At 37.8% G+C, this 26,038-nt stretch overlaps 1 protein-coding gene across 2 annotated transcripts in view; it reads right to left on the minus strand.

The window, feature by feature from the left end:
• Positions 1-14,156, minus strand: part of grhl1 (grainyhead-like transcription factor 1) — a 22,502-nt gene extending 8,346 nt beyond the window's left edge. The window contains exons 1-11 of one of the 2 annotated variants that reach the window (XM_028437738.1): positions 13,964-14,156; positions 10,995-11,184; positions 10,658-10,731; positions 9,384-9,526; positions 9,060-9,292; positions 7,582-7,664; positions 7,110-7,263; positions 5,854-5,965; positions 5,021-5,115; positions 1,382-1,625; positions 377-504 (exon numbers count right to left, since the gene is read on the minus strand). In XM_028437738.1, coding sequence (XP_028293539.1) covers positions 377-504; positions 1,382-1,625; positions 5,021-5,115; positions 5,854-5,965; positions 7,110-7,263; positions 7,582-7,664; positions 9,060-9,292; positions 9,384-9,526; positions 10,658-10,731; positions 10,995-11,184; positions 13,964-13,983 — 1,476 coding nt within the window. In that variant the 5' untranslated portion in view covers positions 13,984-14,156. Of the gene's footprint in view, positions 1-376; positions 505-1,381; positions 1,626-5,020; positions 5,116-5,853; positions 5,966-7,109; positions 7,264-7,581; positions 7,665-9,059; positions 9,293-9,383; positions 9,527-10,657; positions 10,732-10,994; positions 11,185-13,665; positions 13,835-13,963 lie in introns of those variants that run through there. The other variant, XM_028437739.1, reaches the window with a different exon arrangement.
• Between the last annotated feature and the right edge of the window lie 11,882 nt (positions 14,157-26,038).

Below are 26,038 nucleotides of genomic sequence, written 5' to 3' on the forward strand. Positions count from 1 at the left end.
TGTATTCTCCTACACTCAGCCACTTTAACCCTCAGCCTGAATCTCTTCACTGGTTTTAGATCGGATCTTTAGAGGTTGAACTGGTATTTTCCGCACCCGCTGATTTGTTTTGAGTCACTGTTGAAGGCGTGAGTCAGCAGTCTGAAATCCAGCCATCAAAATGTATCAAAGATATAAGCCAGCACTGTCTGTACTGCCAACTCTCAAGCAGGCAGGTCATGTCGACCTGGCCGGCAGCTGATAACACACTGTTTATGGACGCATGAGGAGGGACATGAAAGTAGGGAACATTCACATTTACAATGGAGTTACATGCAGTTCCTGCATGTAGACTTTGGGTTCTATGTCTTTAAAGTGTTGGGTTTTCTGCACTTACATGACGCTGGAAAGTAGAGAAGTGAATGTCAGGGATGAAAAGGACGGGCTGAGTCTCCAGATCGCTCATCATCTTGAAGATGGTCACATCGTTGCGTTTCTGAAGGATGGATACTTTCACGTCTACAACTGAAAGAAAAAACACACAGCAGAGTTTGATTCAAGGGTTTCTTCATAGACCTGCTACATTAGACCTCAGTGGCCTTTTCCCAAACACAAGCAACCAGTCATCCAACAAACCCAACATAAAACAAGTCAACTAAGCAATAAATTAATCAACCAACCAATCAACCAACCAATCAACCAACAAACCCAACATAAAACAAGTCAACTAAGCAATAAATTAATCAACCAACCAATCAACCAACCCAACATAAAACAAGTCAACTAATCAACCAACAAACCCAACATAAAACAAGTCAACTAAGCAATAAATTAACCAACCAACCAATCAACCAACCCAACATAAAACAAGTCAACTAATCAACCAACAAACCCAACATAAAACAAGTCAACTAAGCAATAAATTAATCAACCAACCAATCAACCAACCAACTGAACATAAAACAAGTCAACTAATCAACCAACCAACCCAACATAAAACAAGTCAACTAAGCAATAAATTAATCAACCAACCAATCAACCAACCCAACATAAAACAAGTCAACTAAGCAATAAATTAACCAACCTACCAACCAACCAACTGACCATAAAACAAGTCAACTAATCAACCAACCAACCAACATACGACAAGTCAATGACTGAATACATCCCCATCATAATAAAACAACAAATTGTAACATATTAAGAGTTAAAATCAGAGTTAAAGTCACTTCCACCTAAAATGAAGAAATACTGGAATAAACAAATATGAAAAGGAAATAAAACAAGGAATTTTAATTGCAGCCTTTTATCAGTAATTATTCAACAGTGCGTTGAGCAATAAACACTGGTATTAATGACCATATTGTGTAACGGGTGAAACATATGAGAATCATTAACTCACATGTCAGGTTAGGGTTGATCTCTGTCACCTTCCCTTTCCGGCGGGACTGCTTCCTCTCCTCATCCCGGATCTTCCTCTCAGCTCCCTTGTCACAGAACACTTTGATCTGGCAGAAGGCGCGATGGATGGGTTTGTTGCTACGGTTGTTGTAGCTGTAAGTGTCGATCTGCAGGTTCAGAGGAAGGCCCTTCACTCCTTTCTGGGAGGAGAAGTCTGTGCTCAGACAGTTGACTGAGATGAAGATCTGTAGGAAACAGAAAATTCACTGAGAATCATGCAGGAAATAACAAAACAATAGAGTTGTAAGCTAAGTAAATGAACTAAGCTAAAAATCCTAGAAGTGTATATATTATTTTCAGCAGTCATTTCTCCACAGTGACATCACTCTATCTACACAGTGTTATATGTTGCCCCCTTTTGGCCACTGGCAGTAATTACAAGTTCCTTCTGTTTTCCTTTGTTCCACTGGTGTTTGTTGTGTAAACAGTCTAACAATGTGTCAATAAAACACACAACCATTACACACGATGGAACAGCTCCAAACACCTCCAACAGCTGACGTGATCATGTTTAGGCTTTAGGTGCTACACATGTTTTAAGTTCTAAACATTTAAACGACGTTTGAGGCGACTGTAAAACCTTCCTGTCTATTCGTGCGGGTTTGATTTTCAGCATCAGGTGTAATTAAGTATAATTTAACACAATATATAAGCTGTAAAGGTTGGTCACACAAAGAGAAAACTGATGTTGTTTGATGTGAACTCCCCCTCCAGCAGGTGCATATGAGTGTGTTGGCAATAATGCTTACAGTACATGCTGCATTAAAATCATCCCTGAGGCAAACTACACGAACACACACCTGCACACACACACACACACACACAAAGTCCTTTTTTCATCACTTTAGGGGAAACAACAAAGATTTTTTTTTTTAGATTTCCTAACTAACATAAAACCAGCATAGTTTAACCACTCAATGGTTATAGTAACGTATAAAACAAACTGGGAGTACATCCATAAACTGTGATATTTGAACAAGCAAAATCCTGATTTAGTTTCCTATAAAGATGATTGATCTTAGCTTTCTTTTGACTTTGTTGTAATTTGCATTGTTACAACACAAACTGTAAGTTTGGGCAACTAAGGAACCTTTGTTTTTACTATATAAATCAATTATGAGGGACAGATTATATTACTGCTTTTTATAATTTCTTTAAACACTATTTATTGAAGACGAAGGGCTTATTTAATTAAAACTATATTTTTTTATCTTATGTATTTTTTAATATTCTAACCAACTGTTTTGTATATACCTAAGTTTTATTTAAAACAATGTTGACATTATTATTATTATTGTACGTTTTAATATCTGATGATTGTTTCTTATCAAACACTGTTGTTTTTTTAATATGTAAATGTAAGTGTGATATGTTATTATTTAGTTGCATTTTTCACTGTATATATATATTTTTATATTTCCTGTAATTTGTATTCTTTTAGGTTGACAATCGAACATTCTGTCCAGGGACTACAGATGAAAAATTGCCTTCTGGCTAAATCTGGTACATTTTCTGTATTGATATTAATGTACACTGTCCCTGTTAAATAAACCAATAAACATAAATAAATAAATTATTATTATGTTATTATTAATCTTATATTATTATACATAGTTTTTTATGTATGAAAAACATTAAATATTATTATTATTATTATTATTATTATTATTATTATTATTATTATTATTCATTAATATTATTTAAGGCTCCCAAAATCCTAACCAAGTCATCAAACATGTTTTCACCTGTAATCTAACACCTGCGGAGATGCTCAAACAAAGTGGCGGGGCGTTGACACACACACACAAGGATGAACCTCTTATGAACATAGGCCTGGAGTCATGAGACCGTTAGACCCACATCCTGGTAAGCATGTGACTTTATTTATGCAAAGCGTTGCCTACAGAGAGTTGAGTGATATCGTCTGTTCATACACTCATGAATCATCTTGGATCTCAGGCTGATAGTGGAGCAACTGCAAGTTTTAGTCACTGTTTAAAGTGATGTATGGGATGTATGAGCTAAAACGTCCTGCTACTATTTCTCCTTCTGATCCCATCCTGCTGAGTTTCCTCATTCCTGCTGCCTAGAAATGACTTAACATAGTGGAAAGTGGAAGGCTGGATTAGTGCAGAATACAATCTAAACCATATTTGTCAAACTCAAGGTCCAGGGGCCAAATCTGGCCCTTTAAAGCTCACAATTCATAAAAAAGTAAAAAAATGACTGCAAAAACGGGACTCTTTTTCTTTTATTATTCATTTCTTTGATAGGGACAATGCACATGAATGAACATCTGCACTGAAACAACAAAGCAAACGTAAACATGCCGGATTATAGCCACAGGGCTCATTTACATCCGTAGTCATTGTGTAAATTACCAACTAATTCAGTTGTAGATATCTCAATAACTCCAAATACACAAATTCAATGAAACTGTAAATTTTTGCCTATATCACATGATGACGTCATTCTTAACTTCAAATTGTTGTAAGTACTTTCAATTTTTCCAAAAAACTTACAATTTTCCTCAAAATATTTCCCAAAATGTCCACAAATTATATAAAACTTGGTCACAAAATCAATGAAATTTAAAATCCTGCAGGGACTGATATCTGTCACTTACTGTATTGTTTGGATATCGTCGGTGCCTTACATACTTGAAATAATATTATAGGTAGAAGTGCAAACTTGGGCACAAGAAAGATGAAATTGCTCATTTTACCGCCTATAATCTGTGGCCCATTTGAGATTAAGCTGGTCTGTATTTGGCCCCGGTGTCACGTACTGAGTTTACCACCATACTGAGATTATAACCCAAACCAAACCCTAACCTAATCTAATAAACAAATAAAACATTATTTTTTTAGCAAAAATCCTGCGTATATATGTGCAAATACAATCTCAGTACAATGTGGACCCTTGGTTTAGAAAGCATCCAATTCAGCCCGCAGTAGGAAGTAAAAATGACAGGGAAAGCATGAATCATTGTGTAAATTACCAAATAATTCAGTTGTCGATACCTCAGCCTCTCTAAATATATAAATCCAATGAAATGCCAAAATATTGTCAGGTCTCATAGCTTATATCAGATGATGGCAGTCATTTCTAATCTCAAATTGTTGAAAGAACTCTCAATTTTTCCCAAATCTTGCCATTTAAAATAAATATTCCAAAAATTTTTCTCAAATTAAGTAAAAATCGGTCACAAAGTCAAGTAAATTGAAGTGAATATCCTGCAGGGACTGATATTTGTGACTCATTGCTTGGATATTGTTGGATCCTTACAAACTTTACATATAATTTCTATGTGGCAGTACAAACTGGAGCACATTGGTGTTGAGCTAGTTTGTTTTCCAGCCCACCTGAGCTTAAACTAGTCCATATTTGGCCCCTGAACTGAAATGAATTGGACACCCTTGATCTAAACCGTCCTCGTCTCCAGGCAACAGCCAGCAAACACACTTGTAAAGCCACTGTTTTGAATCACAATGGAACAAACAGGAAGTCTATTTTTGGCTGAGTGTGTTGATATCACTATCAGAGAAAAGAGTGCACCAGTAAATGTGATATTTCCTACCTTTGCCTCCTCGTTGGTGTCCCAGGTGAAGGAGATGGCGTTATAAGAAATCTCCTCTATGTTGCTGATGGTGTTGAAGCTCTCTTTGTAGTCAGCTAGAGGAAGAAACATCAGATTAAACCAAAGGAGGCATTTTAATTATCCCTTTTTATACATACTGTATATAAATACTTTATTTCCCATTGTTGATGATAAAAGAAAGTAAAATACAGTTATTAGTATTAGATGTTATATTCTAATTCAATGTTTCAATAGCAATTGGTACATTTTATATTCAGTAGTCCAATTTTTCTCAATACATAAATATAAATACAATAAACAAATATAAACTAATGATAGTAATAATTCAACACATTCAATTGTCATAGCAACCAATCTTCATCCATTAAATTTTTTGAATATATTTTGTTTAAATGCTTTTTAAAATGTACTTGAACTGGTTTAGTTTTAAATGAAATAAACAATTCCACCGTGTAAGTCCAGTGAATGAAATCCACATGTAAACAATAAGAAAATACACATGTTGTCCTTCCTTTTTAGCTCAGCTTTGTGTAAACAGGGCGCGACTTACAATTACATCCAATCATCCATCGAGCTAAACAACATGATGTTTAGCATCACTTTTCACCTGACTAGAGATGACAAAGACTGAATTCAAACAAAAGCAGTATGGCCAAAACTCTATTTATGTTCCAACAAAAAAAAATAACTCGATGAAAATTCTCTTGAAGACTGAAATAAATCTCAAAAATCAATAAAGCTAATTTTAAATTTGGAGCAAGAGTCAAAATAGTCTTTTTATTGTATTATTTTTGTACAGTTTAAGCTCTTACCAATGTCGAGACATCTCTGTTTGGCGGTGTGCTGCCTGGAGTGCCAGTACTTCCAGTGTTTCAGCTGATCATCTCGACACTTTTCCTCTCCAAACACCACCATCACCACACTCTGGTTTTAGAAAACACATCTTAGCAAAGCTAGAGAAAGAACACTGTGCACTCACGTCTGAGTTTATGAGGACGCAATTTGTTAAAATAGATCTAGAGAGCTTAGTTTTTTCTGGATTCTTCATTTATGGATATGATGATAATATAATCTAAAGCAGACATGGGCAACTGGCCACATGCGGACCAATCCACTGTCAGATTTTGTGCAGCTCTCCAAAAAATGTCGACAAAATGTATTAAAAACCACAAAATTATACAAAATGACTCCAAAAGAAATCATTTTAAAGGTTCTAAAATGACTAAAAATGGCTCTAAAATCAAACAAATGATAAGAAAAACACACAAAATGACTACATAAACATATAAATGAACAGAAAAACACAAAAATGATTCTAAAAACACACAAAATTGATTCTAAAAACACACAAAATGGCTCCAAAATCACTCAAAATGATGATAAAAAACACTCATTGTGACGACATAAACATACAAACTAACAGAAACATACATAATTGATTCTAAAAACACACAAAATGGCTCCAAAATCACTCAAAACGATGATAAAAACGCTCATTGTGACTACATAAACATACAAACTAACAGAAACATACAAAAATGATTCTAAAAACACACAAAATAACTCCATAAGCATGCAAATGAACATAAACATACAAAAATGATTCTAAAAACACTCAAAATGGCTCCAAAATCACTCAAAATGACAATAAAAACACACATTAAGGCTACATGAACACATGAATCAACACAAAAATACAAACATGACAATGAAAACATAAAATGAGTTCATGAATACACAAAATGACAAAAAAAAATACATAAACGATTGTAAAAACCAACAAAATCACACAGAGTGATCAGAGAAACACACAGAGCCCCTTGTCCTTCCATGTATTAATACTCAGAAAATTTTGACATGAACGTTTATAATGTGGCCCTCAGATCAGATAATCATATTTGTGCGCTGTGATAAAAGTTGCCCATCTCTGATCTAAAGTATCCCCAGACTGTGACAACACTTAATCATCTGACTAATTCACTCTTCTACACGTGTTAAATAAATAGGACGCCACATTTAGTAGTAAAATTGCATCTGTCAGATACAAGATTCAAGCACTTATTCTTACCCTGACTTTAGTGATGGGTTGCTGCAGGGCTTTGCTGTCCACTTCCCTGAGAGTGATCGGGTAAAACTGACCCTTGTTGAGGTATGTCATCGTTCCATCACCTGTCTTCTGGCGCAAAGACTTGGACGCCTCAAGAGTGTACTCGAAATTGTTTCTGGAACATAGAAAGAAAAAAGGTTAAACCCAATGAATAAAGTTCAGAAATCTGAATTCAGGGAGGATATCTGCGTTGATATGATATGAAGCCCTATGGTGTGATCAGTGAGCTGCTGCAGCCCAATCAGGAGCTACTTAAAATCAGTGTTTTGTCAGCGCGCGACTTGTCAGCAGCCCTGAGAGCTGACTCCTGTCTCACACTGGAGTCTGGTGTCTCCCCTGGGAGCGCCATGAATGAACCCATTCGGCTTGTGCCGTGTCAAAAGCTGAATGGCGGTGGCAGTTGGAGCGGACGGCCGGCGGCAGGGCAACTCACCCCGGCATGGTGTCAAACTGAGTGTAGTCCTCAGACGTCATGGAGGCCATACGTAACTGGAGATCTCCTGGGAAGGAAAACACCTGCAGCGCACAAAGAAAACACGGAAGGAAAACACTGATGTAAATGTTGGAAAAGATTTTTCTGTGATTTTCATGAAGAAAAAAGTCCTGCTTTCGCACCAGTTTCATCCTTTCCGTTAAATTGACTCTGTCGCATGCTATTAGAGGTGTAACGAGTACTGATATATCTTACTCTAGTACAAGTACAAGTAAGTCATACATAAAATACTCAAATGCAAGTAAAAAGTAGCTCAATTAATTATTAAGTCAAAGAAAAAGTTACTTTCACCCACCATGTTTATGTTTTGGTAATAAATGGTTCCCTTTGCGTACAGTAAACATCTCATTTATGAACTTAAAAAGGAAGAGACCAAATCGTGCACAATTGGAATTTAATTTATTTTCCACAAGCATCTGTATAAAATAAAATTATTTAAATAAATAAGTAAATTAAATAGAACTCAAAGTAAAAGTTACTAGTTACTTTCACCCCCTCACGTTTAGTTTTGGTAATAAATCTTGCCACGGTTCCCTTGCGTACAGTAAACATATCATGTACAGTTTAAACTTCAAAAGGACAATTGTACAATTTGAACTTAATTTATTTTCCACAAAGGTATCTGTAGAAAGTAAAAGGTTCGTCAAAATGTACAATAACATCAATTAATTCAATTCAAAATCAAAAAAAAAAAAATGATCAGGCTCTAAGTATAGCTAAATATATTTACTCTAAAACTGAGAAAATAGACATTATTCAATGCTGTTTTGGCGCCGTGCATTACGTTTAATCTGGTTGGTCGCCTATGATGTGATGCATCTGATTGTTGTCCGGTCATTCCATTTTTTTTGTAGTTTCACAATGTCCGTTGATCATTTTAAAACAAAAAATAATAATTTACTCAGTAACGGTTGGGTGTAGAAATGTAACAAATTATTTAAAATGTACTTAAGTACATGTAAAATTACTGATTAAGAAATATACTCAAAAAAGCAACTCAATTACAGTAACGTACTGTAAGTATTTGTAATCTGTTACTTTTACCTCTGCTGCTACACCCTCCCCTTTTGTTGATTTACTCTTTTCTGAGGCAAATCCCCTCCAGGTTAAAAAGAGAAAGAAGCAAAAAAAAAAAAAAAGGCTTTGGCTATTGTAGGAGGAAAGTACAGCACTTTATTGTGTTTGTGAGACAATGGCATAATAACACACTGGCCACTGTTTTGGCATGTTCAAATAAAACCAGGGAAGGCTGAGCCCACCGCGAGCCCCATGGGATCAGGTGAATATCCCATTGTCTGCTGGGAGAGATCTGAGAGAGCAGGAGGAAACCACGGGACAAGACTGAGGAGGAGGAGGGTGGGTTTCTAGGGAGAGCGCTCGCCGCGTTTTAAAAAAGCAGGGGGAATCGTAACACTCACCTCCTGGGAACTGTCCTTAAAACTCTCCGAGAAGGTGGAGTCGGGGGGCGTGCGTGACTGCGTGCTCGGGCTGAACTGGACGTGGCTGTGAGTGAGAGAGCGGTCGAAGACGCCCACATGGCTGTCAGTTTCGGTGCAGTTGTTTGGCACGGTTACTGAGAAGCCGTGGGATGGCACTTCTGTCTTCACAGGGTAGTTTGGCATGGAGGCGATGGAAACTGTGACAGTGGTGTCTGAGGACGCACAAGCATTAAAGGGACGGTCACCTCTCTTCTATATCAACAAAGACTCGTCCTAAGTTTAGCACTTTCAATGATCACTCACCCGGGGAAGGGAAAGGCCCCCTCTTGTCCGGAGCCAGCTGAAGAATACTGAAAGGTGTCGACTTAAGGACTTGGACTCTGTTGTCCATAACACCTTCCTGATGAGTAACTAAAGCGTGGCCAGACTGAATCTGGTGCCTGTGACTGAAAACATAGAAATCATTAAGTTTGGTTCACATTTAATCATCAAAAATATGCATCAAAGTCGTCGATCAGTGATTTTCTGTCCAAAGTCTTACAGTTACAATGAAAACATTGTCTAAATTCTATAAATAAATGGTTAAATGCTTAAACTGCATCAAAAAGCTTGTGAGCCTCCGTCCATCATTTGTTCCTGTCATTTCAAAATAAAATCTTTAGTTTACAGGAATCATGTTGTGAAAACTTGTGAATACAAAACTCATTTGTACATCATTCCGGATCATTTGTGTTTATTATTAATATACCAAATATTATTAGATACACCAGTGTTTATTATTTAGTGAGTTTGTTGGTCTGTTGGCAGGATTATATCAAAAGGACTGAACAGATTTTGACAAAATTTTAACAAAAAATAGACCTCACGCCATAGAAGAGTCCATTCAATTTTGGAGGTGATTCGTATCAATATAATGATTTTGGATCAGTTTAAAAAATCCCAATCTCGCATCATTCGCAAAATTTCAAAAACTTGGTTTGTACTTGAGCAATTTTCATAAAATGTGACTAAGTTATGTCAGGTTGGTTCCTCAGTTACCCCAGCAAGTTTTATCCAAATTAGATCTGGATTTTTCCAGATTTTTCTTAAAAATGGGGGTGCCCATACATTTGGAACTGATGTATTGTTTTCCAAGCATTTTTAAAGTGTGAATGATCTACGGTAGATAAATGCCAATATCTGGAAAATTGTAGATTTGACGCTTTGCAGAGGTTTGCTCTTGTTTTCATGTTGAAAGTGTATTTTTTGTATTTTATATTATATTCCAAATTAATTAAAACTGCCTATGCAGATTTTTCAAATTTTTTTATCTATATATGAATATTTGAAGTATGTTTCTTGACATTTTTATATATACAATATGTATTTCACCACCAGCAGAACGCCCTGTAATTCTTTCATACCATGAGAGTAGAGAAACTCTTGCTCACAATATCACGTAATTACATGGAGATGGGCTTTAAATGATGGGAAAATAAAAACACTCTTCTCACTCTTCATGCTCACACCCTCTGCAGGGCTTTCATTTTTAAGGGGGGGGCAGGGATGGGGGGGATTAACAGAAGACTGCCGTTTACCTTTTGTTGGGATCCACATCAGAGACCAGTGTGTCTGTCTTAGGCTGGTGTATTGTTCTCTTCTCCCTGGGCACCTGTATGTGAGGGTAAACACAGCCGCTGAGCGCCTGACCACATCACATCAACAGCCAGGGTCATCCTGCTGCCTCTACGGCTTCACTGGATCAGTTACACGACATACGCTCTGCCTCACAGATGCTGCTTATCCATTCACTGTCACTTTAAACAGTTCATCATAACAGAAATGTTTGGCCATGTGGTCGTGGGTTCTTGGTTTTGATTCTTTGTGACGGGCTCGCCGAGTGTTTGCGTTGGCATGCGTTTTATCTCCACGTACCTTGTAGTAGTCGTAGAGCAGGCCGAGAGCTGCTGCGCTGTCCTCGTCTCCGTTGATGCTCATCATGGCCTTGGTGGCAGCTGTGAGCGGATTCTCCAGAAATGATTTCCAGGCTTCATCTTCAGCAGAGTAGGAACGACGCTGTCCTCCATAACCCGGTTCATTTGGAAGAACCAGGATGGCACGCTTACTGTAAATAGACACAAAAGAGTTTTATTGACATAACATAATGTGATATATAACAAATGTGTGGCCTTGTGACTTGTGGCTAATGGTTTTTGAGAATTGTGAGCTGTAGAAAACATTTTGGTTTTGTTTAAAGAAAAATTATGTTTGCTCTTTGGCTGTCTTCCTTGGGAGTGGACAGAGTGGGGGCCACACACCTTATGTTATGCCTCAGACCTCCTAGACCTGGGGCGTAACATATTTTGGGGACTTATCCAGGATTTGAACCCGGGACCTCTTGCACCCAAAGTGAGATTCATACTCCTGGACGAAATTGCTTCGGTTTGCGAGAGGTCCCAGATTCAGATCCCGGACAAGCCCCCATTTTATGTTACACTCCAGGTCTAGGACGTCTGTGGCTAATGCCATATTGAGAAATTGTGAGCTGTAAAAGCATTTTTGTTCTGTTTAAAGAAAAATCTATTTTGTTGAAGATGAAAAGGTTGCTTACAACCTGAACATTGTAGCTTCCTTGGGAGTGGACAGAGTGGGGGCCACACACCTTATCTTAGGCCTCTGACCTCCTATAGACCTAGGGCGTAACACATATATGATAACATATTAATCTAAAGGTCACAATCCATAGCCGAAATAACACAGTATAAGTTCCCTCAGATCGTGGCCTGAAATCACAACCTCGTTCAAAGCAGCCGAACGGTTTGAAAGCACGAGAGTAGAACCATCGACATGTTCATTATCTGCAGGACCTGTTGTTCAGGCTTTTTGACAATTGTGCAACAAATCTCAGTCACCAAACCGCGGAGGCGTCTTAAAGGAAAGATGCTCTACAGGCTCGTCCAGTGTGACAGCTCTGCATCGGGGATTGCTCATTGGTTGAGATGGTGACCGCAAGTGACGCACCTGACCCTGCTGCATTCCTGCATATCAGCAGCACTGAGTGGAAAATAATTACAAGATGCACTGTGTCACTGCCTCTGTGTTTTTTCTCTTCTTCCATCAAGAGTTGAGAGGAAACTTCGAATAACCTTATACACAATTTGTAACTTTGGTGTTTTGAAATTAAATTATGAATATGTAAGCTCCTGAAGGCTATCTTACATTTACATATTTGCACAGCATCTTTTTTTTTTTTTTTTTTTTAACAAATTTTTTTTAAATTTAGATCTGGAGGTCAAATTAAGTTCTTAGGCTCAATACTAGGGCTGGGCAATATGGACCAAAGTCTTACCAGGAAGACAATTCAGGCTAAAATTTGCAGATGCAAAATGCCACACAGGCACATTTATTAAGTAGCAAAAGCAGTGACTCCTAAAATGAGTATCTTAATACAAAATAAGCTATAAAATAAAAATATATCATTATAAAAATAAGAAATCTCGATATATCTTGAATCTCGATGTATTGCCCAGGCCTAATCAATACTATTGGAATGTTTTGGTCAGACACACACACACACACACACACACACACACACACACACACACACACACACACACTGACTCTAACCCACCAATGTGTTAACGGACTCGCTCAGTTTCCATGTTGAGTATCTACAACAAATGCAAAGCATTTTACTCACAATGGTGCAAAGTGATCATTAGTAATCCTATATCTGATTGTACTAGTCAGAAAAAAAAGGCAACTTGATCAGATCCAGCAGTTTCTGGGAGGTAATCAAATCCATTGCAGAAGTAATAAAATAGATTGAATGCTTTAAAAAAAAATTTGTTTATTGAAATCACATTTTTTGAGTTCATATTAAAGTTAAAACTAAATGCAATCACATATATGTAGTTTTTTTTAAAAAAAAAAAAAAAAAAAAAACAGCTTCATTGTATGTAATCACACCTTAATAAAGGCACAATTGTACATTTTCTAATATGTATATTTAAAGTGAAATAGTTACAATATGGTGGAGTAAAGCTACTTAAACTACAGACAGCAGTGCAGGCTATACTTGCTTACATTGTCTGTGTTAGTATGCGAGCCAACGCCTAACAGGTGTACTATTTCACTCCCCTGGACTGTCTCCTTGTCATTCCCCCTTAAAAAAAAATATACAGAAAACTACCCCCAACACATCTCATATTAGGTTATTATTAAAAAAAAAAAAAAATGTACATTTGTGGCTGACATTTGAAACATAAAGTGCGTATTGAAGCCCATTCCTCCCCCATGCAGAGACAGTTTGTCTGACAGCTCATGCTCATGTTCTAGTTTATTCCTGAACAAACATCATTAGGACTATCCACATATAACTGTTGGAGCTCAGAGCAAAATCAAACACTAAACCGCCCAATCTCTCCATCATGGGACCGTTTTTTTATTCTAACAGGAGCTCGGGGCTCGCACGGCAGGTGGAGGAGCACCTGAAACAGGCTCCAACATGACAGGTGAAATAAGCGCATAGTCACACCATGGGAAAGTATGAAGCATAATCATCATCATCATCATCATCAGACACACTAGTCCATACTCTACTCACCCTTTCATATCAAAGGACAAACTGTCATTCTATCGTAATAAAACGCCTAAAATGTCATAATAATACAGATGTGAAATGGGAAAAACATCAGGCAACAGCTGCAGGTCAGATGCGCACCACAGTCCTGACCCTAAAAATCCATCATCAGTGCCATGAAAACAGAAGAAAAAAAAAATGCCAAAAGAAAAAAATTGAAATAAAAAAATCCTGTCAAATAATTAGTGTCATCAGTATTACAAGCATATTGTGTCAACATGCCGGTGGTGCAGGCTCAAAGTGGAGAGTCAGGACAACTTACTTGCCCTGCTCCTGTGACATCTTCGGTCGGTCGAACTGGACTTTCTAGTTGGGACTGAAAATCCGATCCGTCTTCTTTGCCGTGGAAAAACTCCGCCGCTAAACTCTTGGATGAGGGCTACGGCAACAAACAACGTGTCCCCGACTGAGAGAACGGGTTTTGTCGGCTTTTCTCGCTTTTTTTTTTGGGAGGCAATGCAGAGAAATCGAGGCCGGTTTTTACCTGTGACAAGGCCGCGGATTGGAGTACAGGTGCATGAGGGGCGGGGCTAAGCTGTCAATAGGCCATTGCGAGCTTGTGATTGGTCCACCGGGTGACCTGGGCGGGCGCTGTAGAGGGACTCAAGGTGAACCAGTCAGTGGCAGAACTGGGTTTTTAAGGCTGTGATTATTATCTCACTTTTATTTTTGGAAATATACACACAAAAAAAACATGTATATATATATATAAAGCCTATTTTATATTTTTCACTCATTAACCATTTTAACATTTTAACAATGAACATATTATTATTCATGCTATTTCAGGATTTTACAACTTAAAATGAGGTAAAATGTCAGATATAAAAATATGAGAATATGAATACAGATATTTACTACAGCATACAGCTGGCCTGATATTGTGCAGGTTTTAAAACAGCCCTGACCAGTTGGGAGGATGCACTGGTGTCACAAAGCTTTAATTCCTCCAACCAGCTCTACTTGTCTTTAGTAGCAGCTTAACTCTAAAACTTTGTCAGCTCCTTTTTGTTTCCTGTATAACATTTTCACAAGCACTCTGCAATCACATAAAAATGCTTTAATGCACAAAGGACAACTGCAGATTGTAGAAAATCTTTAGCTTCGTATTTATCATTTCATATTGAACCAAAACAAAAGGATCAACCTTTCATTTTGCAAAGTTCTGTTCTATGCTTTAACTTTGCAGTTTTTTTTTTTTTTTTTAATTAGTTAAAGTCATAGTGTATGTATTACAGATTAATAAATCATAAATCACTTGTTTCAAAATTGCCACTTGAATGTTTGTTTTGATGAATAGTTTTGTGCATTGCATCGTGGGATGTGGAGTCCCATAAACACATGCAAAGAAGTGTTTTCTTGGGTTTCTTTGCCAGACAAAGAGAACAGTGATTCGCTCGACACATTATTTTATTGAGTTATTTATTTATTTGTTTGTTTAAATTTGTTCCCAGTATTCCCCGTGATATCACCTGACATCGACGTGACATTTGAATTCGGATCTTTCCACGTAAGCCCCAAAATAAACGTCCGCAATTGTTTTGCCGCAACTTTCAGTCTGGGAAAACACCAACAAATGTGTTGGGAAGTCACTTTGGCAGAGTTTTTGGGGGCTAACACATGACACTGTCTTAATTGTGTCATTGAGCTGTTGTTGTTTTTGTTTTTGTTTTTAAATTTTGGCAGTTTCATGATTCGTGCTCCCTGGATTGGCAAATTACATCCAATAGTTGTTTGTTAACTGTGTGTGCAATACATCAACGATGCATTTTTGCTTGTTCACTCTTCCATCCTCTGACCATGGCTGACTGTGAGTTTTGAGATGCTGCGACCCTGTCGTCCTGGCATTGTGGTTTTACCTTTGTCAAGATCACTGAATTAATTCTGCTACTCGGTGGAGGTAGTCGCACTCATCTTCACCCCCACTTTCCCTTCTAACCTCTCCCTGCCGTTATGTCTGCTGTCTGTGTCCTGCGTTTTTGCTTTGTGCATGTTCGATGAGGAGGTTTTTTTCCAAGCTTTACGCTGACCTCCACAATATCAAATTCAGTTTAAAACCAGCCTTTTTCCCCTCACCTATCCTTCTGTTGTTACCCCCTTTTTCATCTAAATATGGGGCGCTGCTCTAGTGGCGACCCACAGTTCTCCCGCTCCTGTCTCCCCACATTATAAGTGCTATATATGTTGATTGTCTTTTCATGTTTTGCTTAGATGGGATGAAACTAAAATGAAATGTTGTTGCTCTGTTGCTCTGTAACATGTGCGATGACAAATAAAGCAGTTCATTCACACTCACGATATAAGTTTTTCCTGCTTCAACAAATCAACGTTGAGGACAAACTGTTCCCTTGCTTCCTCACGTGTGTTATTATCGCCTCACCTGCCAGATGTGAAAATGTCACATCTAATGTGTGTTCTGTGTGTCTTAGTACGGTTTGGATGTGCATACAGAACATGCTTTCATGCCATATAGACACGTTTATATGTAGCTACTTCCTATCCTCGTATAACATATATGAAGGACGATGACAAACATACCACAAGAGTTTGAGAAGAAGATTTTTTTTAATGTATTATATAAATCACAACTTTTGGGCCACATTATCAACATTCATGTCAGCATTTAGAATAATGACTAATGGAATGAACAAAGGGTTTTGTACGTTTTTGGAGTAATTTTGTGTATATTCTGTTATTCTTTTGTGTATTTTTCTGTCATTTTTTGGAGTCACTATGTATTTGTGTATTTATGTTGTCTTTTTCAAAAATTTTGTGTGTATTTTTTTGCTCTTTGTGCGTTATGAGTTGTCACCGTGTTTTGTTGTCATTTTGTGTCATTTTTAAATTCTTTTTTGTGTATTTTTCTATCACTCTGAGCATTTACTTCAGGGGTCGTCCAAAATTAGACCGAGGGCCACATGTGGCCCATTTCTGACAAAAATATGAATGCAAGATGTCGGTTAAAGAATCTAATTAATCCCACCTCCGCAGGGGATTGAAAGTCTTTGCCTTTTAATCCCCTTTAGTGAACTTTTGTTCAGACATTTTCAAATTTGATTTCAGCAAAAGAAAAGTGTACTTGGGTGAATTTTTTAATAGGGCCACATTTGGGAAAAAATATGTCCGTGCCCAACACTTTTTAACATTTGTTCACAGGGAAAGAAATTACCCACTGAAATATCAAGTGCGTATTGCTTAATAACGCAGAAAAATCCCAGCTTTCCAGTTCTGCTAGTTTTTTTGTAATACAGGTTTGGTTGACAAATTTCAGCACTTTTCCTTTTCCTTTCCAATCCGTTATCATCAACCACACCCATGGAAACCCAAGGACAACTTTTTGATGTCATTTTTTAAAAAGACAATGAAGTTTAGTGGGTATCACAACAGGAACCATTGAGTTGTACCTCAGTGTGTGATGGCTGTGACCAACTTTCATGTTTTCCATTCCACCCCATTACCATAAAAAAGGTAACGGAATGGAAAGACCTTCATCATTCAACCCCATGTTAAACAAAAATAGTAAGAATTCAGCACTGCTGCTATGCTAGTTATATAGCACAGCTAACATAGAAAATTAAGTGAGCTACTGCAACTTTTAAATTCCATGATTTTCAACATCCAAAATGTGCTTCTAATGAAAATGTTGCATACTTATCACATGTTTTAAACTAGGTTCTCAGTTACAATTTCAATGATGCTACTAATAGGCTCCTGGTCTATCATAAGCACAAAAAAGTCTTTTGAACTGTTATTTCTAACAAATTCAACCTTAACAACAAGTAGATGAGTGTCTGTTTCAGCCCGTTTTTTTTAATTTTCAGTTTCAGCACGTCTTTCATATTCTTAAAAGACAGTGGTTATCTGTACGTAGCCGTATCGTACGCAGCGCCCCTCATTGGCCGGTACTTCTGTTTGCTATTAAAACACAGATTCCTAGACTACGGTACGGAGTAACTAACCCTAACCTTAACCGTAACCCTAACCCTAGCCCTAACCGTAACCCTAACCCTAACCGTAACCTTAACCCTAAACTACGTTACGGACTAACTAACCCTAACCTTAACCGTAACCCTAACCCTAACCTTAACCTTAACCCTAAACTACGTTACGGACTAACTAACCCTAACCCTAACCGTAACCCTAACCCTAAACTACGTTATGGACTAACTAACCCTAACCCTAACCGTAACCCTAACCCTAAACTACGTTACGGACTAACTAACCCTAACCCTAACCGTAACCCTAACCCTAAACTACGTTATGGACTAACGAACCCTAAAGTAGCACCGGGGATTATTCGTACGGCTACGTACGGATAGCCACTACATTCTTAAAAACATACAAAGGCCTGAATATTACCGTTTTCTCAGCCCAACAAAATAATCCCCTCCCTCCCAATGCTGTAGGCTATTTTTTTCCATACCGTTTAACTGCAAGCGGCGCCCCTTGTGTGTCACAGTAACTTGTTTACAGTGTCTTAAAGGAGTGATTACTATCAGCACGCACAGCTGCAGGTATAATAGCAGGCAAATTAGCCCCAAATCCTTCCTAAATGATCAAACCTCTACACCCGTCTCCTGCCAGTCAGAAGATAGAAGGTATTTCAGCCTATACTTATTCATTCGGACACATTTTTGCACTCCGTTTATATTTGTATTCGTGCCAACAATTAGGCGGGAGGAGCTTGAGGCTGTCAATAAAATAAAGAAAAGTGAGATGAAAGATGAAACACAGGAGGAAAAACAAACAGCTTTGTCAGGCTTAAAAGATGCTATCAGCTGTATTCAAAGTTACTCCTCACACAAACACTGAGACAGAGCAACCTTACCTCAACATCCCCCCAAAACACACACACACACATACACACACGTGTATATATACACACACACACAAGCTCCTGGATCCTGGTTTACTGTGTGTTCATCCCAGTGGGAGGACACCTGCTATTCCAGGAGTTTGTTTGTGTTTGCACTGAGGACACAGAGGGAGGGATGTGAGGGGAGGCTGGGAACGAGCTTCCCCATCTCTGCTGAGCGAGCATGGATGTGAGCGGATGCTGAATCGGCAGAGCTCGTGTTAGGAAATCAAGATAAAAGGCAGGAGTAGGAATATCAAAGCACGACATTGCACCTGAGAAAAGGCCTGCGGAGTGACTCTCAGGACAGGGTTAGAACTTCTAACTCAGAGAGGGAAGGGTGTGGGTTTGACTCTCAAGGTGGAAATGGATGCTTTTTGTGTGGGGTTTGCATGTTCTCTGGCAGCTTGCATGGATTTTCACTGATTTCATCCAGACCAAAAAACATGTATGTTGCTTTGATTGAGTGGAGTGTGAATTAATGAAAAGTTGTTTGAGCGTGTATTTAAAATCAGTGATATGTCAAAAACTGCAGGAAGGCTGAGATGCAATGGAGGAAAATTAAACTGTATTTATTTATTTTACAACAACGCAGTCAGGAAAGAAAGACAGACCCTTGCTTTTTAATACAATTGACAGACTTTTAAATCCCTATTAAATTATTGAATAATGAGATGAAGTCAGCTCTAACATGTGAAGAATTTGCTAATGTTTTTTAAGCAAAAAATATCTCCATCGGAAAAATTCTTAAACCAAACAAGCAACACTTCCTTTGTTTGCGTTAAGGACAGAAGATGCCACAGAGGATGTGGTAAGGGCAATGAAGCCTTCTCCATGTCCGTTGGATCCTGTTCCACCCAAGCTTTTTAAATCCTGTTACAGTTTAGCGTCTCATATGAAATTACAAGGATCGTAAACACCTCTCTTAATTTTGGCATCCTCCCTTCAGCTTTTAAAACCTCCACCGTGAAACCTCTTAATAAAAAAAAAAATTAAAAAAAAAACTTTGACCCCCTTCAGTTAAACAATTAGTTACAGACCAATTTCTAATCTACCATTTTTAGGCCGGGCTACCGGACTCGCCACTCACTTTGTCCTTCTTCTTGTTGTTGTTGTGTACACTAGTAAAAATCTCAACTCCTCTGTTATTCATGAACGGATCAGGCTGAAATTTGGTAGGTATGATCTATGTATGTTCGCATCAAAGCTCGGAGCCCGCTTTTCAATTTGGGGCGCAGCAAAAAAAGAAAAATTGAAAGTCGATTTCTCATTTATTTGCGAGTCAAATATTACGACGATTGGTGGAACCAAATCACTGGCACATACCAATATATAAATGAGGACCATTACCCCGTAACATAGGCAGAGGAATTCCGTGCGCTTGGCCGTAGTTTATCAGAACTAGTTAAGTAAAATTTTATAGGAAACTGTTTTTAATCAATTATATGCTAATTTCTCACAGAAATGCTTCTTAAGAATCACTTCAAAACAGTTTTAGAATATTAACACAGCACAGAGTCAAATAACGCGGCAGTCTTCATTCTCTTAGACCTTATTGCAGCTTTTGACACAGTTGACCAATAGTTTTTAATCACCCGACTTAAGAAATGGGCCAGTTCCTCTCACCTTGTTTCATTCTGGTTTAGCTCTTTTGTTTTTAACAGATGGTTCTAAGTCAGCCTCGGTTCTTGTGTGTTGCAGCATCAATATATGGTATCCCACAAGGAAGCATTCTTGGTCTCATTTAAGTCTCCCTTTACATGCTACCACTAGGAAATATCATAACACAACATAATGTAAATATCATTTTTAATGCTGATGACACCCAGTTGTATCTCTCTGTCTCCTTTCATGATTATTTTACTGACATTAATGTAGTTCTACATACTGCTGCGTTAATTGAAAGCATTTGAGGACTATGGAAGGAGACCAAAAAAAAAACTCTCAGTAAGAACCTGCAAACCCGAATGGAACCAAACCTACAATACTCATTTGGACCTCGCACAATATAGCTGCACAATTCTGCCAAGTAGAAGAACATAGACCATCAGATGTGTTAAAAACGAGATCTTGTAACCCCAGTCTTGCTATTTTTTCAATCACTGGCTGCCAGTAAACTTCTCACATCAAGTTTTAAATTGCAGTGATACATTTTTATTGTTCTATGCGGTGACTCGTGAGATTGGTGAGATCTTTTTTTTTTTTGTGAAACTATATTTCTGAACAAGAATTGATTAAATGCATGTAATTAAGGAGAACTCCAGCATCGCTCTGAGGAGATTGTCAATTCCACCCAAAAAAGCGTGATATTCAAAAATCTCCATGTGGCGGTCCGTTTGTTTTCTTAAGTTTGTTCGTCAGCAGTGGTGAACCCACACCCAGCCCAGGCTCGCGGTTGTTGCCGGTGTTCAACAGCCTGAAGGCAAATCCATGATCTCATATGACTGTTCGTAGGAAGCTGTGAAATGCAAATAGAGACAAACGTGTCAGAGCTCCTTGTTAGCAAACACCTGAAAACACTTCTAAATACTTCAGGTCACCGTTGTTGAATAGTTAGTTCTAATTCCACACTTACCTTCCCCCGTTACATCCCATATATACTACCTCACTCCAGGGATCTAACTGGGATGAAAATGAGATGCAAATTTTTTGCTTTCCAACGTGTGAATGCATGTCTGATCTGACGGTGCATGTATGGTAACTGTTTCTGGTCTGTTTGCATCACTCTGGACTTCAGTTTGGAGGATTGAAGGTTTGGGACTTCATGTTGTTGTAAAGTGAACAGAAAAATTGCTGAGGGACAACAAACTGTCTCTCTACTGTGTGTGTTTTGCTAATGGGCATGTGGATGGCAGTCTGATTCTGACCAATGGCTGTTAATTGTGCTATTGGGTTGCATGTGATTTGCATAACAGCTCTGTTGAAGTGTGTGTGGATGTACGTAGTTTGTTTTCTTTTTCCCAGAGCTTGGCAGAGGTGTAAAGAGTACTGATGTATCCTACTCAAGTAGAAGTACTTTATTGAAACTGTACTCATGTACAAGTGCAAGTTAGTCATGCATAAAATACTCAAGCACAAGTAAAAAGTAGGTTAATTAAATAGTACTCAAAGTAAAAGTTACTACGGTAGTTACTTTCAGCCCCCACTTTTATTTTTGGTAATAAATCTGGCCACGGTTCCCTTGCATACACTAAACACGTCATAAACGATATGAAATCTTGCACAATTTCCACAAAGGCATCTGTATAAAATAAAAGGTTTGTCAAAATTATTTTAAAAACAAAACCACACAAATGAATTCAATTCAAAACAAACGCTGACTCATTACAGAACCTTAAAACACTCCTCAAAACCCACTTTTTCAAACTTGCTTTTACTTTTATTGTTATTTCTTTATTTTTTCTGTATTCTGCAAAGTGCTTTGAATCCCAAAAAAAGCACCATATAAAATTGATGCTTTATTATTATAATAATTATAATAATAAAATAATTCTTAGGCTCTAAGTATAGCTACATTTATGAACACTAAAACTGAGAAAATAACCGGCATTCAATGCTGTTTTGGTGCCCGTGCATTACTTTTAATCTGATTGGTCGGCTATGATATGATAGTTGTCTCGTTATTTCATTTTTTGTAGTTTTACAATGTCCGTTAATCATTTTGAAACAAAAAATAATAATAATTTACTCAGGAAAAGTTGGGTGTAGAAATGTAACAAATTACTTTACTTCTTTTAAAACGTACTTAAACAAGTCAAATTACTGATTTAGAAATATACTCAAAAAAGCACAAATACCCTTAAAAGCAACTCATATACAGTGACGTGAGTACTTTCACCTCTGGAGCTTGATAGACATGATGTATTCAGTATCTTTGAATGTAGTCAGAGCATCCAGACAATGTTTTCCAGAGGTTTTGCTGAGGTTTAGTACAGATAGTATCACTGTTTGCCATTGATTACAGTAAAAACACTTGTGAGCACTGAGGGCACAGCAGACCCGCATCTGCTGCTTAACAGCTCCTGAAACACTTCAACTAGTGGAGACACACACACACACACACACACACACACACACACACACGGTTCTCCAGGTGTTATGGGATTCTGGGATTCTTCATGGAGTGTTTGTGTGTGTTTTACTTTACAACACTACCACTGTTTTAGCTCTGAGCAGCTGACCACTCAGTCAAAGACTGACACTGTTGTTTTATTTTTAAATGATCTATTGATTGGAGATCTATTGACAGAGTAGAGAAAACTAAATCTGATGTTCAAGGAATCAGTTTCAGGTGAGACCAGTTTGTGGAGGCCAAGCGTTCATAGCAACAATCCATTTTGATATCGGCATAAAGTTAAGGTGTTCAACTTATTCATGTTCAGGGTCAACATTTGGATAAAGTTTGATTTCAAAGAGTCCAGAGCACAACAACCCAAACTATTTGAAATAGCAAAAAGTCGTTTTTTAAAGATGATTTTTCACTGGTTGATTTCTAAATGTAATGAAAGAAAATCTCCAAAAATCCAGGGATAATTTGTGGAGTGCATATCCTTGCAGATTTAAGGTAGCTGTTTTGCAACCTTCCATCCACATCTCTGGTGGCAGCATTTTCCCTCCTGAGAATCACTGGAATGTAATCACTCACTATCCTCATAAGGGGGCGTGGCCTGGGGCTCCTTGGCCCCCACTCTTTCTGCTGGCCTGGCTGCATCTGCGGGCGTGGGGCGGCTCCTGGGTTTGCAGTAGCGATTTTTGCACATATACTGGTCTACGATGCACTGGCGCGCCTTGGCATGTGGGATAAAACTCATACTGGGCTTAACTTTAGACACGTTGATCCCAAATACCTGCTTTAGGTATTATCACTCACTCCTTCCCTCTGTCCACAGTCACCACCATTATAGCTAAGCTCCACACTTGTCACCAGACTGGCTTGATTATGCAACATAAGAAGCACAATATGTTCTACAACTTCACATCTCACTCTCACTGTAAAAAAAATTATATTCTTCCCCACCCTTTCTTTTTCCTGCCTTGAGTCTGTCCTCCCTGCTCCCTTCTCCCTTCCCCTTCCCCCTACACCTAGGTGTAACACTGCTCTCCCTTTTTATATCCTCCCTATAATAAAATGTTTCTTACCCTTCCTTAGGGAGGGCAAGTAATGGTCACAAGCAATAAAATAAATTAATTTATTTCATTGCAATAACAAAACATGCATTGCTATCTCATAATGATTGCACTTCTTGTAGTGTTGATCTTTGACAGCATGTGCAGACAAGTGAAAAAAAAAAAAAAAACTCCGGATAGCAGCTTTAATCCAAACTCAAAGCCGAAAATCTTTCTCCCCCTGGTTCCTCCCCAATTCATAAGAATGTTCTAGGAAGAACTTTTAATGTGGTTTTTCAATTAATATGCACATCTTTTATGAACTGGTGATACATGAAACACGATTGATGTTGTAAACATGACTTGTACAGGCACCAGTTATTATTTGTTGTTTTCCCCAGAAATCAGCCTCTGTAAACAATGAAAGTGGTTGTGTGAGAAATTCCCAGACTATTACCAAAACTGTTCAGACAAGGACGTCTGGGACCTTCTTCTTCCCCTGTAATGCTCAGAGTGGGGACAACAGTCCATCTTGATGATTCTAATATGTCTTAAACACAAATATTACTGCCAGGTTATTGACAGATAGTCTATGTGTGGTGAGGAGTTAAACAGGGTTAGGCTGCTTTGTTCCAGGATCCAATACCTAAAACAAGATTAATAGTAACAGATAAAAGTCTGTTGGCCTTCGTCAAAGTAATAAATATGTTCTTTATTAAATAAAACAACAACATTTTGTTTGATTTAAAGTTGCTGGGAATGATAACTAACATACAGTAACTAACAGGCCTCATTGATCAATAACTTAAAGTTTTTTGTGGCTCCCACCCACCCAGCTGTCGGAGATTGAAATTGATGCTGGCAAGATTGTTTTTAACTCCACTTTGTTGACAAACTTTGGAAAAGTTTCATGCATTGCATTGTGGGGGATTGGGAATCCATAAGAAGAAGGCAAAGACGGCGCAGAAGCAGAAAAGTTTCTTGCAGAAGTATTTTTGCTTCATTCTTGAGCGTGATTTCTTGTGTTTCTTGATGCTTGCAAGATTGTCTTTGACTCCATGATGAACATTGGGTTTGACAAACTTTGAAAAAGTTTCATTCATTGCATTGTGGGATTGGTAGTCCCGTAGAAGAAGGCAAAGACGACGCAGAAGCAGAAAAGTTTCTTGAAGAAGTGTTTTTACTTCATTCTTTTTTCTTGTGTTTCATTGCTAGGCCTGGTAGACAGTGAGTTGCTTGACGCCATTATTGTGTTCCCAATTATATCACTTCACGACATTAAACTTTGGACGTATTTGGATGTTTCTGTTAAAAGCCACAAAATAAACACTCGCCATTGTTTTGGCAGGACTTGATGCATCGATAGTGTTGTCGTTTTGTGTGTTTTTGGAGTCATTTGGGATATTTTTGTTGTTGTATTTTATATTTTTCTCTCATTTTGGGTGTTTTTGTTGTAATTTTGTATTTTCTTTCATTGATTTAGTGGGTTGTTGTTTTGTGAAATTTTTGAACTCAAAAATAATGTTTTTGTTGTTGTTTTGTTTGATTTTGGAGTCACGTGGGGTATTTATGCTGTCGTAATTTATTTTTTTCTGTCATTTGGGGTATTTTTGTTGTAATTTTGTATCATTTTCTTTGATTTTGTGTGTTACATGTTGTTTTTTGTATTTTATGGAGTCATTAAGTATTTTTTTGTTGTCGTTTTGTGAGTGGATCAGTAGTAGTGGATGAGAAAAATTGTCACAAGCAGCTTTCATCTAGTTGAGCAGTGATTGGTCTTTTCTATAATAAAAGTGTTTCAAACACAGGTCATGGCATTGATAGGGACATTTAAAAAATAGAGAAATAGCAAGAATTGATGTAAGAAATGCTGTAGCGTTACACAGAGTGAATCCAAACGCTCACACGTGGATCTGTGAGATGCGTGAGAAGAATTTGCCAGCACTGACATCACTGACATCAGCTTTGCTTCTATGAGGATCCAATGTGAAAAAGAAGTAGTTATACAGTTGTGCTTCGAGCACATGTAGCCGTGCAAAGAGGTTTGTTGGTTTAAGGAATGCTGGCAAACAGAATATACAACATTCCTGCCTGATCATGGACACATAATTCTCACATATACATGGGAAATGTTGCCCCTTGCATTTTAAAGAGCGGAGAGAAATATGAACATCATAATCAGAGCAGAACGGGTTTTTCAGAGAAGATGCTAAATCTTTTTAGTGTATTTACAGAGAAAACAAACATCCACCTTTTATTTACTGTTCAGTTCTTATGGTAATTTATTGAAAAATCCAAGGAAAATGTGTGAACAGGTTGAAATCATTCAATTATTTCTGTCCTACTTTACTAAACACACTGATAACATTCAACTTT

This window comes from Gouania willdenowi, chromosome 22, assembly GCF_900634775.1.
Source record: "Gouania willdenowi chromosome 22, fGouWil2.1, whole genome shotgun sequence".
Taxonomy (NCBI): domain Eukaryota; kingdom Metazoa; phylum Chordata; class Actinopteri; order Blenniiformes; family Gobiesocidae; genus Gouania; species Gouania willdenowi.